This window comes from Calypte anna, chromosome 2 (genome assembly GCF_003957555.1).
Source record: "Calypte anna isolate BGI_N300 chromosome 2, bCalAnn1_v1.p, whole genome shotgun sequence".
In the NCBI taxonomy this organism is placed as follows: Eukaryota; Metazoa; Chordata; class Aves; order Apodiformes; family Trochilidae; genus Calypte; species Calypte anna.
The window spans coordinates 67,812,389-67,824,706 of record NC_044245.1 but is presented as its reverse complement, the minus strand read 5'-3'; the positions used below and the strand labels follow the sequence as shown (position 1 = coordinate 67,824,706).

The following is a 12,318-nucleotide window of genomic DNA, read 5'->3' as shown; positions in this document are numbered from 1 at the left end:
GAGGGAGGGATTGCCTGCACCTATGCCCTCCTCTGCACAGTAGTGGAATTTCTCTTTTCCTATTGAGCTGCTGTTTGCACAAACCCAACAGAGTAAGGGAAGCAATAAGATGGTTCACCCACAGAAACTGGTTCAGCAAAGCAGCCAAAACCCCACAGCACTGCAAACCCAAGTCATCCCATGCCTGGGCCGCTGGTAACCACCAGGACGGGACACAAGGTGGAGCCATTGGAAACGAAGCCTCTCGGTCTGCAGACAGGCACTTGACAGACTGCAGTGACATCGAGCCAAAGAGCAGCCGAAAAAACTGCTTTGAGGTCTCTTGATTATTAGGGAGGGGTGTGTGTGTGTGTGTGTGTGTGTGTGTGACTTCCCTCCCCACACAATCTGTGAAGTTGCACGGCCAGTTCTCAATTACACGAGGATAATTTTGTCCCCTCCTTTGAAGGGGAGGGCACCCCGACCTCTCACCTGATCACCGTGGGTGTGATTTCAGCACAGAAGAACACACTGAGGCTTCCAACAGCATGCGAGGAAAACATTCCCACGATGGAAAACGCCGTAGAGAATTTGTCTTTGACGCTGTCACTCATACCTGCCAAGACAAGAGAGTTGGTAAAAGGTGAGGATGAGGCCAGACTTCCAAGAAAACAGGTTTATGTTAGTCATCTTCCCTAGACAAGAGTCTGAGTCATTTTTGCAATAGTAATTTAAAACTGGCATTTATAAAATCCACTACTCAAGCACCCAGGACACAAACATACGTGAAAAAAAATCATAATATTGTGCTAAAAATGGCAGTGATCTCTGGATTATTTATGCCCAGCCACCACAAAAAAAGTAAAACCCAAGAAAAAACACATCATTGGGCAGCCTTATAGGCACCAGCCACTTCCCTCCCACATTCGACAGACAAGCAGAGGCAGGCAGCATTCATCAAGTTGCCAAATATCTGCCTGGTGGCTAAAGCTTGCAGAGAGGCTTGCAGGACAAGAGGTGAAAGAAACAGAAGTGCTCCCATCTCCATGCTAAGCCCCTGCACATGACCAGTCTGCAAACTCTGCTGAAAGCTCCAGCTTGACAGCCCCTGCCTGACAGCTCTGGGTGAGACAAGCTGATGCTAAAGATGGTGAAGCATGTCCCTAAGTCACCATGTCTAGCAAGGCTGTTTGCTCAATAATTTCCTGGCTGGATGGCAGCAAAGTTTCTGAGAGTGAGCAATGTCTATCAAGCACAGGAAGGAAAAGGAAACTGTTTCCTGACCACTATGACAATACATCCCTAACTTGATCCCCTCTCACCACCTTTTGTGGGTAGGACAGAGATATCTGATTCTTGTACAAGCTCACATGCTCTGTCCTGGCCAGTGAGGAGGCTGTGCTGTTTGCAGAGACTATTGTGTTTTAAATGGGGTACATATTGTGCTTGACAGGAGCACAGGGGAAAGCACTGGAGCTCTGCAGCCAGTGCCTGCCACCTTTCTCCAGAGAAGCCCCAAGATCTGCTGAAGAAAGGGTGGTTTATCAGCATGCAGTCCCAAGCAGATAGACTCTACAGGTTGGATGCAATGAAAAGTAAGACCTGCTTTTGTTCTTGTTAGAATCATAGAAGGGTTTGGGCTAGAAGGGACCTTTAAAAGTCAGTGCTTTGCAAACTGAGGGGCTCTGGGGCACCTGGCACCTTTTTCTTAGTTGGTGACACTGCAGTATGGACCCCATAGGGAGTTATGAGTGCTCAGCAGAACAGACCTTGGGAAAGCCAGACAAGGCAGGTCCCTTAAAGCAAACACAGAAATAGAGGTTTTGTTCTCCTGCAGCCTGTCACTGCATTGCTGTTACAGTACTTTAGCCTGGGATAAGGTGCCTGAGGAAGTATTTTCTAAGGTGCCTTAGTCCCCTTATAAGAAGGGTCTTTGGAAAAGTCCAGATTGGCAATGCTGCTTCTGAGAAGGAGACTTTCTGAGAAAGCATTGACCTGTATCTAAACATGAACCTCCGGGGACCTCTGCACCCTCTATTGACACACAGGGGCCTGTAAGGCTATGTGGAGAGGATGCTCTCCTATGGGTGGGGTCTCTGGGCACTGTGCAGAAATGAGATTTTGCACTGCACTGGCACCTCTGCTCCGGGTGCTTTGGCCCTAGCCTTTTGGATCCATCCACTCCCTGGGAAAGGCTTCTGGCATGATGTAGACACATCTGTAAACCATACCTGAGTCTGGGAGCTGACTGTATTTTCCAATCACTGGATCCAAGATGAGGAAGTTAGATGAACATATGAGAGAAAGGGAGACAAAACAAGAACACATTTTTGTTACATACACAGTTTACAAAAAAACCCAAACAACACAAATAAACAAAAAACCAACACAAATGTAAATCTCATATAATGCCCCCCTACCACTTTTCCTTTCCCATGCTATAACTGGCATATATTCTCACAGCCACTAGACAGGACGTGCCATTTCCAGGCCCCTTTCAGCTGGAGGACGGCGTGCTAATGAGACACTGATAATAAATGCATCAATAAATCATTTTTTAGAGCTTCAGAATTACCACTGGGATTAACATAAAGGCCTCTTTGTTGTTAACAAAGGGGGAGAAGAGAAACTGCCCTCCTATTGCAACCCTGAGGGAAGGGCCAACAAGATAGAGAGCACTGGGGGGAGATCATTTCTTTGCCAAAGCCCTGAGCTGGTGGTCCACAGGTCACACAGCCACCATCTGCTTTGTGTCCTAAGGATCAGAGGGTGGTATTGAGCAGCAAGGGGAAGGGCAGAGGTACAAGATGCACACAGCTCTGCTGCTGATCTCCCACCAGTCTCCCATGACATCTCAGGTGACAGCCTGGGGTCTGGAAAGGGCTGGATATAGGGAGCCTAAAGGTCTGCTGTAGATTTGAAGCTGATGGAGACTACCCCTTCTCCCTCTCTCCCTTTCCTTAAATTCTGATTTCATTTGCTAATTACACCCAAATCATGCTAAGCTAAAAAACAGAGGACGCTGAAACAGATTTCATAATCTTTCATGGTTCTGGCAGCTTTTCTGTCCATTAAGCAATTGCATTATTACCTCAAGAAACTCGACAAGTATCTAGTGAACTTAAAAGAAAAAAACTTAAATGCATCTAGTGTAGTCTAGTTCTAATGGACAACACCATTAGAACATGGAGTTTTGGCACATTGTGCACACACAGTGTGTGCAATCTGCACGTGAATGGTCACATCCAAAAACGGGATGTGGATGAGATGGGGCCAGAGGCTTCTCCCACTCTCATCTGGGACAGCTGGACATGATAAACATGTGCTTGAAGGGAATGTAAACAACTGTGCCAAGCTGAGAGCACATACAGCCTTGGAGTTTCCTCCTTGTCCTGAAAGAGGTTCCCTCTTTCCCTCCTACAGTGCCACAAATAGCATGTTCACTAAAGGCTAACTTAGTAAATACTTTCAGGAAACACAGTCTGTAAATATGGACAATGCTTGATGGCTCAGGGCTGCCTTCAGCATGAGGGAATGTGAAATCTTTCCACCCTCAGTGCAAAAAACCCCCAAAACTCTTTCACAAGAAATCCTTTAATTATTTCTAAACTTAGAAATTCCAAACAGAAACAACCAGTGGAACCCTCCCAGCACTGAGGCTTCATCGCACAGGGGTCTAACGATTGGTAACTCCAAGAGTGGTAAAGCACACCCCACCTTCCCTCTGCTTCAACACCTCTCTGATCCAACATGTTCAACTTCCTCAATGAACAGAAAATTAAGGAAATAAAATTTAAAAAGGAAAGGGAATATTTCTGTAGCCATTTTTCTAGCTAAAGCAGCTCAAAAAGGTGAGAGAGACAGAGGTCACCACCTGCAAAGGAAGAGGTGGAACACTTGCTTTTTGGCAGGAACAATCCATTTGAAAAGCTGTCACCTCATGAAATCAGGTGTATACATTCACGTGGACTATGCACACACACCATGTTAACAGTAGGGTCTCTCAGATGCATATTTCCACACTACCTGTATGTTGCTCACGTGTAGCAAGATACCTGCAGAGGATATATACATCTATTCCATTAACTCCTGCTTGTTTAGAGGCTATTTAATAAGCTGACTCAAGTGGGAAAGTTTTCCTCTCCCATCCCCTGCCCAGCTCTTTCCCAAGAAGGTATTTCACTGAAATAAAATTCAACATGTTTTTTATTTCTAAGTGAAAGTACTAAAAGCAGCCCCTATGCTCAAGGAGCTTCACCACAGGGACTCATCCAGAACACAATGCCTTTTGTTAATGACCCAAAGACAACAAATATCTGGGAAATCCTTTAAATGAACTCAGCTTCTTAAACTAAGCAGGTGTACAGCACATCAAATCTGAGAAAGGCAAAGAAAATTGCTAATATTTCCTGGCCCCTTATTTGCATGTCAATTTTTTTTCGGTCCGAAAACCTGGTGCCTGCAACTCACAGTTGAGAAGGCCCAGCTGCAGGAGCGATGCCAGAGCTGTAAGGATCATGAAAAGCAGGAGTCCTCCTCTTCTCCCCAGAAACCCGACCACAGGGCACATGGCCAGGCAGGATGCCAGAGCAATCCCAGCCATGGTGTAGTAGTCAGCGTAGAAGTTCTGTGTAATCGTCATCTTCGCTTCGTGCCCCATCATGCTTTTTGCAAAACAGTGGTGTATGCCGTAGCCAGTCAGCCTAGGGGACAGGGGAGAGGGCAGCAGGAGGTCACTGCTGGAAAGGGACTGCAACATAATTCAGTGTAGGACACGTTAAGGCAGGAAGAATTTCTTTTACTGCAGGAATACAATGCCTGGTGCAAAGAGATTCAGGCAAAATGAGCAATGATGGAAAGAAACCAAAGAAAAACCACAACTGAACCAGACATTTGCAATCTACTGGCTTCGTTTGTTGCTCAGGATTGGGCAACTTTATAATGGCTCCTAGTGTGTGACTGGTTTTCCCAATGTATTTCAGAACTGGCCTATTTCAAGAAGGACATCTCCCTGTTCCCAGTGCATCTGCTGACAGCCACAGAGCCAGTGCTGCTGAGATGAAGCAGCACATATGCTTGAAGAGCTAAACACCACACAATAAAGTTCACTCCCAGGAAGACCCACCTGCCTGTGGCATTTGGTTGTACTTAAAGACTGCATCTCCTCACTTCCCAAGTTAGCCTGTTACAACTGAAAATACCTTAGAAATGAGTATTAGAAGTCACACATTGTACTACAGGTACTGCAGTTACAAAACAGTCAGCCCTAATTCAATTTACACATTTACACGACCCTTCATAGCACTGATTTTCCCCTTCTTTTACAGGTTTCTTCACGCTCAACATCTTGCCACTCCATTTCACTCCTCTTTCTCCAGTCTCCTCCTCCTGCCTCCCTCCAAAACATGAGGGAAAAGAATAGAAAAGAACAAAAATGAAGGGAGAATAAAAAGGAGAGCGGGGCTGGAGGTACAGGAGTCAGATGAGAAGCAGAAGCATCCCCCCTGATGTGGTGCAAAACTGCAGAGGAGTTCCTGGGGGAGGTCAATGCTGCCAACAGCCCCATCAGAGCACAAATACCCCTGCTGGGAAGGGCCTCCTGCCCTTGACATTAGACCTGACAAACCTCATGTCACAGATAAATCGTGCCTGACAACAGTGACAGGCACAGATCCAGGTCTCCAAAAAATGAAGGGCAGACACATTACATATTGCAATTCTATCATCTTGAACATCAGGAATTTGAAGCTTTGTCAGTGTAAACTGGATATTACTATATACATAGAAGCAGTTGAGGGAATATGCAATTGCTGAGTGTATGACAGCTCAGGGTCTGGGGAATCTGTCTTGTGATCTTCTGAATCAAATGTTACAGATCAAAAATATACCCAAATATCAAACCACTTTCCCAAGCACAAGTTCTTGCTGCTACACAAGAACATAATTTGCTTTGGATATCTAGATTATAACTGACTCCTACTGTAAGTGAAATTTTAATCAGCAAAACAATATTTAATAAAAGGGCAGAGTTAACTAATGTGTGTCTTCTCTCTCATTCTTCTGTGCATGCAAACACACTTACTGAAGTTATTATTTAGGCCATGATTTATAAAACAAATCAATGTATCATTTGCACTTTGTTTTCCAACCCGCGTTCCCAGAAATTACTCTGTTATCTTAACTTTCTGAGCAGTTCAGAATAGCTGCTTTTAAAATTAAATACATCTATCCCCCTTTGATGTCTCACAATCCCATGCAAAAGGTTCCTCCTCCAAGTTCCATGCTACGAAAATTTAGCACAACCCCACCTAACAGAAATAACAGAATTAAAATTAAATATTTTTTTCCCCCACCCCCTGATAACAAACACAAAAGCTATTTCCTCCAACACACATCTGCTTCATGATCTACTTGGATGGCAAGCAGCCTCCCTGTGCTATTGCCAGAAGTTATTATTTGGGCTGCCTAGCTCTGGTTTAGGGAATTTCCAACTGTGCATAAATAAAAGGGTGAGGGAGAAGGGGAGAATTCCCCCTTCAGAGTTTTCTCACAAATACAGTTAACACCAGCTATTTAAGCTACCAGCTCAGCCTAAAAGGAAAATGCTGCTTCAGAACAGAGGGAGTCACCCACCAGTGGGTGGGAGAGAGACACAAAAATCATAAAAGCAGAGTTGATTCTGCAACTGGTAACACTGGAGACAGACCCCTGAAGTCCCTGTAACTTCTGGGTGACTTTCTGCCAAGCACAGGGGCTTCCCTCTCTGGTTCCCTCTTTGGGTTGGGACTGATCCATGAGCCTGTTACCAGCAGTGAAGGCTGCAAAGCAGGGCCCTGAACTGATGAAGAAAATGTCACAAGAGAGCAATGTACTTTTACATGGAGCAGAGGATAGGTGGAATCCAGTCTTCTACTACCTCCCGTTTGAAAAAAAAACCCACATAAAAAAACAGAACAACCAAAAAAATCACAAAAGGATTTATAGGGGGTATTTCATAAGATTGAAAAATTGGAAAATCCACCCTCAGTGATCTCCCTGAATTTGGCTGAATATCCAGCTCATCTATTTCATCTTTACAAGGTGCTCAGCTTTGGCCAGAAAGGTCTCAGTCTAACCTGCAAAACCCTAAGGCAGACCCCTGGTTTTTCCCATGTCCAAGCCAGAGCCTTAGGATGCAGGCAACACATTGCTCTGTATGAGATGGCACATTGTCTCCCTGTGCCCTGTACATGATTGGGAAGAGGCAAAGCACATTGTAACCTGCTTTTGAAGACCTCTCAAGGGCAGCTGTTATACAAGGGAGCAGAACTGTATTTACTAGCAAGAAACATCTTCCTCTGCAACACAGCTAAAACGTATGTTACCAACTTGAATTTTTGCTCCTGCAGCATTAACGACTTCAAAAATCCCACCCAGGATGCCAGTAGGAGATGTCTGCACGTGGCCACACAAAACTATGGGTGGTAGCAAGGTTCTTGCAGTGTTGCACCTGAGAAGATACATGGTTCTGCTCTCTGAAACAGCCAGTGAGTTCCCTCCACTTTTGACATAAAAAATAATACCCTGAACAGCTGATGTTTTTCAAGGATTATTTACCAGAGACACTAGTGTAGGGTCACACACCAGGAGCCCCCCATTTTTTTCCAGTGCTGCTTCCAGTTCACCAACCACACAGCTATTGAAGCAGAAAGAGATGGGACTTACGAGTTCACACATAATACTACGATGTTTTTCCACAGGTTCCTTGTTCCCACCACTTTAACAATGCAGACTTTCTTCGGTCTCCTGGCTATCTCCTTTTCCAGCTCTGAAAAAAACCAAATCAAAATTATTATTTCACTGGGAAGAATGAGAAGGAGAAGCTTTGCTTGTGAACTACTGATGTTCTGAGGGATGTTCTGGAGAGCAGGACACAATGAATTACACTAACAGGAGCTATAAAAATGCTGAACAGCCAATCCAAAGCCCACCTCAGGTTCCTCCTTTTCTTCTAGACTTTCCTTAACCTTCTTGTGAGTAAGGAACTGCCCAGGAGCTCCTTCACAACCCAAACTTTTCCCCAGTTTAAAAGGAGCATGTAAAATGGGGGCAGCACAGGGCTTGCTCCTAGCAAGCACGATATAACATTTCCTGAAGAACTTGTAACTTCTATCCACCCCCCAGGCAGGACTGTGCTTGTGCAATTACAAGACCTGCTGCCCTTCTGCAAAGCAGACTTGAAAAGCCCTTCCAAAGAGTGGGACTCAAACTCATTTTTAAGGCAATTTTTTTGGAAGCTTGTTAAAATCCAGGCTTCAGAAAAAAGCAGCTACCACACTGGTAGCTCATCCTCTGCCTGCCCCCAGATTTCAAATATTTAACATCACTCCAATGGGTGTCCTAAACAGTAGACATTTCCCTAGAGAAAAATCCTTAGACATCATCATCATCTGTGATATCTTGGCATTTTAGAACTAAAGCCTCACCGTGTCCTGAAAGTGCTGGGCAGCTGCAAGCTAACTTTTCTTTGCAATGCTGCAGTAAGGCACAAGCCCCACAAATACTGCATCTGATATTCTTGTCGGCATGGGACAAAAACGAAGGGCACTGCTTACTTCCCAAATAACATTAAGTTCGAGCCTGATATGATCCAAGCGTGCTAAAAAACCCCACGGTTTCCAAGCTATTGGGTCAAGGAGGCAGCTGCAAGGGCACAAAGCCAGGTGAAAACGGAAGAAGCTGTAGCTAGGGAACAGCATCACAAAAACGATGCACTCCAGGAGCACAGGCTAGGACTGTTTTTTAGGGCAAAGAGTGGGACTGCTGCTCTCTAGACCCGACTGTGTTCAAAGGTGGCAGCGTGGTCCTGTTCTGGACCACGCATCCGCTCGCTCCCTGCATGTGAAATCAGCCCGGGTGTCCTCAGTCGTCCTCACAAGCCTGACCCAACCTCTGCCTCACTCCAACAAATAGTGATTTATTTAAGAGATGCAAGCCAGGGAAAAATAAAAGCTAGCCATGGGGGGGAAAAAAAAAAGTAGGTAAATCACTCAAATTTACAAACAAACAAAAAAGTGACATGTTTGTCTGATGTCATTTGAAAATTGTATTATAAAAATAAATCAAAGAAACACTATTTATATGCAAATAGTTGAGCTATTCATTGCTCACAAGTTACTGCTGGTCTGCTATCTAGAGTAACTTAAAGGAATCCTTCTGAGAAAAGTAGCAAAGGGTATTTTACATTAATGACTGTACTTAAACAGAATATTGCCTTACTACTTTCCTGACTACTCGACAATATTAATTTCTATGTAGCATGAAGCTCACAAAAGCAAAAAACCAGAGGTGGAGCAAAAGAGGAAATTGGTCAAATTAATATTTGTACTACAGGAGAAGTCAGCAGGCTCAGTGCTATGTGGAAAAATAAAAAGCAATAAAAAGTGATGGTACCTAATCTCAAAGCACAAGGTCGAAATTATTTTTGTAGCAAGATGCAAGATTCTGGAAAGGAGTAAGTGGAAATAAAATGAGTAAGAACAGCTGAGGCATTTAGATAAAATATAGTTATAAAGCCTATAACTGAGCCCAAGCCAAACCTTCTGCAATGAATAAGTCAAAGCAAGTACTAGAAGCAGCACAAGGTTTTGAAAAGCTGCTGCTGATTGTTTACTGTAATTTCAGCTGGTAATGAAACAATGAAAATCGGCATCCAAATAACACGCATTGCAGAGATTTCATTTGGATATAAGGGTTCACTCTCAAACTGTCTAAAAATGACCAGATCTGGCCTGTCAAAGAATAGTATCTCCTCCTCTGTTCACAGAAGACAGTCTCTGATGCCATATTACTTTGATTTTATTGTGGTTTTTTCCTCTTGAAGTAATTTTTTCTTTTTTCCTTGGGAAGAGAAAGTAGATCTTACTGTCAATATGTACTTTATTGAGTCATAATTTAATTTTATGCTGAGAAGCAACACTTAACTTGATTACAGTTCTCTTCAGAGCCAAACATTATTTTGCTCTCCACTCCTGCTTTATTCCTACATTAGGGGTTGCTACAACCCATGTGTTCTTTATTTACTGTCACACAACCTTCTCGTGTGCACTCAGGCCTCATTTTTACCTTTCAATTAGTCCTTCTGAACCAATTCCTGTTTGTGGTTTTCACTGAACTGTTCTACCCTCAAGTAATGGATAACTCTGGGTTAAGTGATCTGACAAACACCTCCTCTGCTTCAGCTGCAGCCAGGATCCCACAAGAGGGGATTTCACCCCTGCCCTACGTGCAGCAGTGTCCCTCCAATGGAACTTTGCTCCCTCTCTCTGTTATGCTCCATGGACACATTGCATTGTTACATGAAAATGTCACAAAAGACTAAAAAAAAACTTTTAAACCCCCCCTCACAAAACTGTCCTCAAACTTTGTACACCAAAGAATGCAAACAGCACCTGACAGCCTTCTGGCCCTACCAGTTATCATTATTAATCCTTGATGCCTCTATGATGTGTTAAAACTCCAAATCTAACGTCACCTGCTTCAGATGAATGATGCTCCTCAGGTCTCCAATATGTCTTTCTGACAACTCTCTCCAAATATATCAGTCAGATATTAAAAAAAAAAAAAACAAACAACCCTACCACAAAATCAATCATTAACAATAATCAAGATACCATTCATATAGCAACAAATAAGCTATGTGACTTGCAAAAAAGTCATGACCTGCAGAACTATCTCTCATTTAAGTGGCCTGCTTTTTGGTTTTTGAGAAGTAGCTTGCTTTGCATGAAAGGATCTTCTCTGACTGACTCTGACAAGTACTGGGAGAGCAGCAGCCCTAAGGCTGTCTGGACTTCATGGGTCAACACTAAGATCCTAAAAGAGAAGTCAAGCCAATGCTCATTAAAATCCCACAGAAACAAACTATTGCTTTCTCAATTACTGGAATTATACCAGAAAAACTCTCCCTATCCCCAACCCTTTCTTCAATTTTGCTCCGAAGTCACCAGTTCAGAAGGAATTTGCATTAAACATTTAAGTTTTAACTGATTTACAGAAGGGCGAGCGTGGAAAATAAAAAACAATTTTATCCATTTACTCAGAGGCCCATTTTGAGCTTTCCCATACCCTGAAGCCCACACACACTCTGGGCTTCCTATTCAGGGACCCTGTAGGAAAACTGTCAACAAGCTAACTCTTTATATCTCAGTGGAAATTTAAAGCATTCATTGGGAGACTTTAAAAGTCTCATGGGGAGGGGAACCCTATCAGCTTCCTGCTCCCAAAGCTGCTGATTCTCGTGGGATCATTTGCATTTCAGGAGCACAGCTTTCAAAATCAGAAAGGATCTTTAAAGTCTTCAAATTAAACCACCCATCTCTACATCGCTTGGCAAAGGCAAAATAGACAAAGCTCAAATCAAGCCACTGAAAAAGGATGTCCAAAATGACAAGTATCCTGTGGAGATGGACTTCTGCTGGATTTTTCTGGCTGCTAAATGATCCTGTCAGTAGCACTTTGAACATGAAAAGAGCTGTGGAAGCCCAGCACAGAGGCTCAATCAATCCCTGGAGCACGACAGCTCTGCAGCAGGAGGTACATCAGTCTGAAACACAGAGCTGAAGCAGCCTACTCTCATGCACAGGGTTATTTATACATTTCAGGATTTCTGTCTCCATGAACTCCTTTCGTGCTCATTTATTTTTATCATGGAGGGCTGGTAGCCCCCTACGATGTATTTTTAAGAAGCCTAAGGAATACTGAAGGCTGTCAAGTCACATACAGAAATGATGAGGTGGGTAAGGACCTGAATGATGGGCAGACAGCAATAAGGGACAGAGTAATGGAAATCATAAGATGATGGCAGGAGATTAGTGGCAGAGTGACTCGTCTTCAGGAAAAAAAAAAAAAAAAAAAAAATCTTGTTTAATAACCTCACCAGGGAGCTTGGCACAAACCTTAGGAATGTGCCAATGAAGTCTGCTGGTCACAAAGTGAGGCACTGCCAGCAGTACAGCACAAAAATGGGACATTAAAGGGAGCTGGGTGAGCTTGAGACCCTGTGTGACAAAAGCAATTAAAAATACAAAATACAAGGTAAGATATTCAGGGACTAATGGGAAATGCTTCTGTTGGAAGGCAAACTTTTAGCAAATATTGTGGTGGACTTGTTTATGTACTACCTGAACACAAGTGACTATAAGGCACCTGTTCATCATGTCTATGAGATATTTGCAATTCAAGCAATGAAATACTGGTGCTCTTTTACAATTTTGGTCTCATCAATATTTGAGAAACTAAATCTTTGCAAGCCTATTTATAAAAGGAAAGGAGATAGAGGAGAACTTCAGCTCAGCAAAG

General features: G+C 43.5%; 1 protein-coding gene across 2 annotated transcripts in view; it reads right to left on the bottom strand.

Moving 5' to 3' along the window:
- Positions 1-12,318, bottom strand: part of SLC22A23 (solute carrier family 22 member 23) — a 114,068-nt gene that overhangs the window by 9,629 nt on the left and 92,121 nt on the right. For both annotated transcript variants that reach the window (XM_008492583.2, XM_030469655.1), the window contains 4 exons: positions 7,684-7,786; positions 4,450-4,682; positions 2,211-2,243; positions 472-595 (listed from right to left, as the gene is read on the bottom strand). In XM_008492583.2, coding sequence (XP_008490805.2) covers positions 472-595; positions 2,211-2,243; positions 4,450-4,682; positions 7,684-7,786 — 493 coding nt within the window. The remainder of the gene's footprint in view (positions 1-471; positions 596-2,210; positions 2,244-4,449; positions 4,683-7,683; positions 7,787-12,318) is intronic.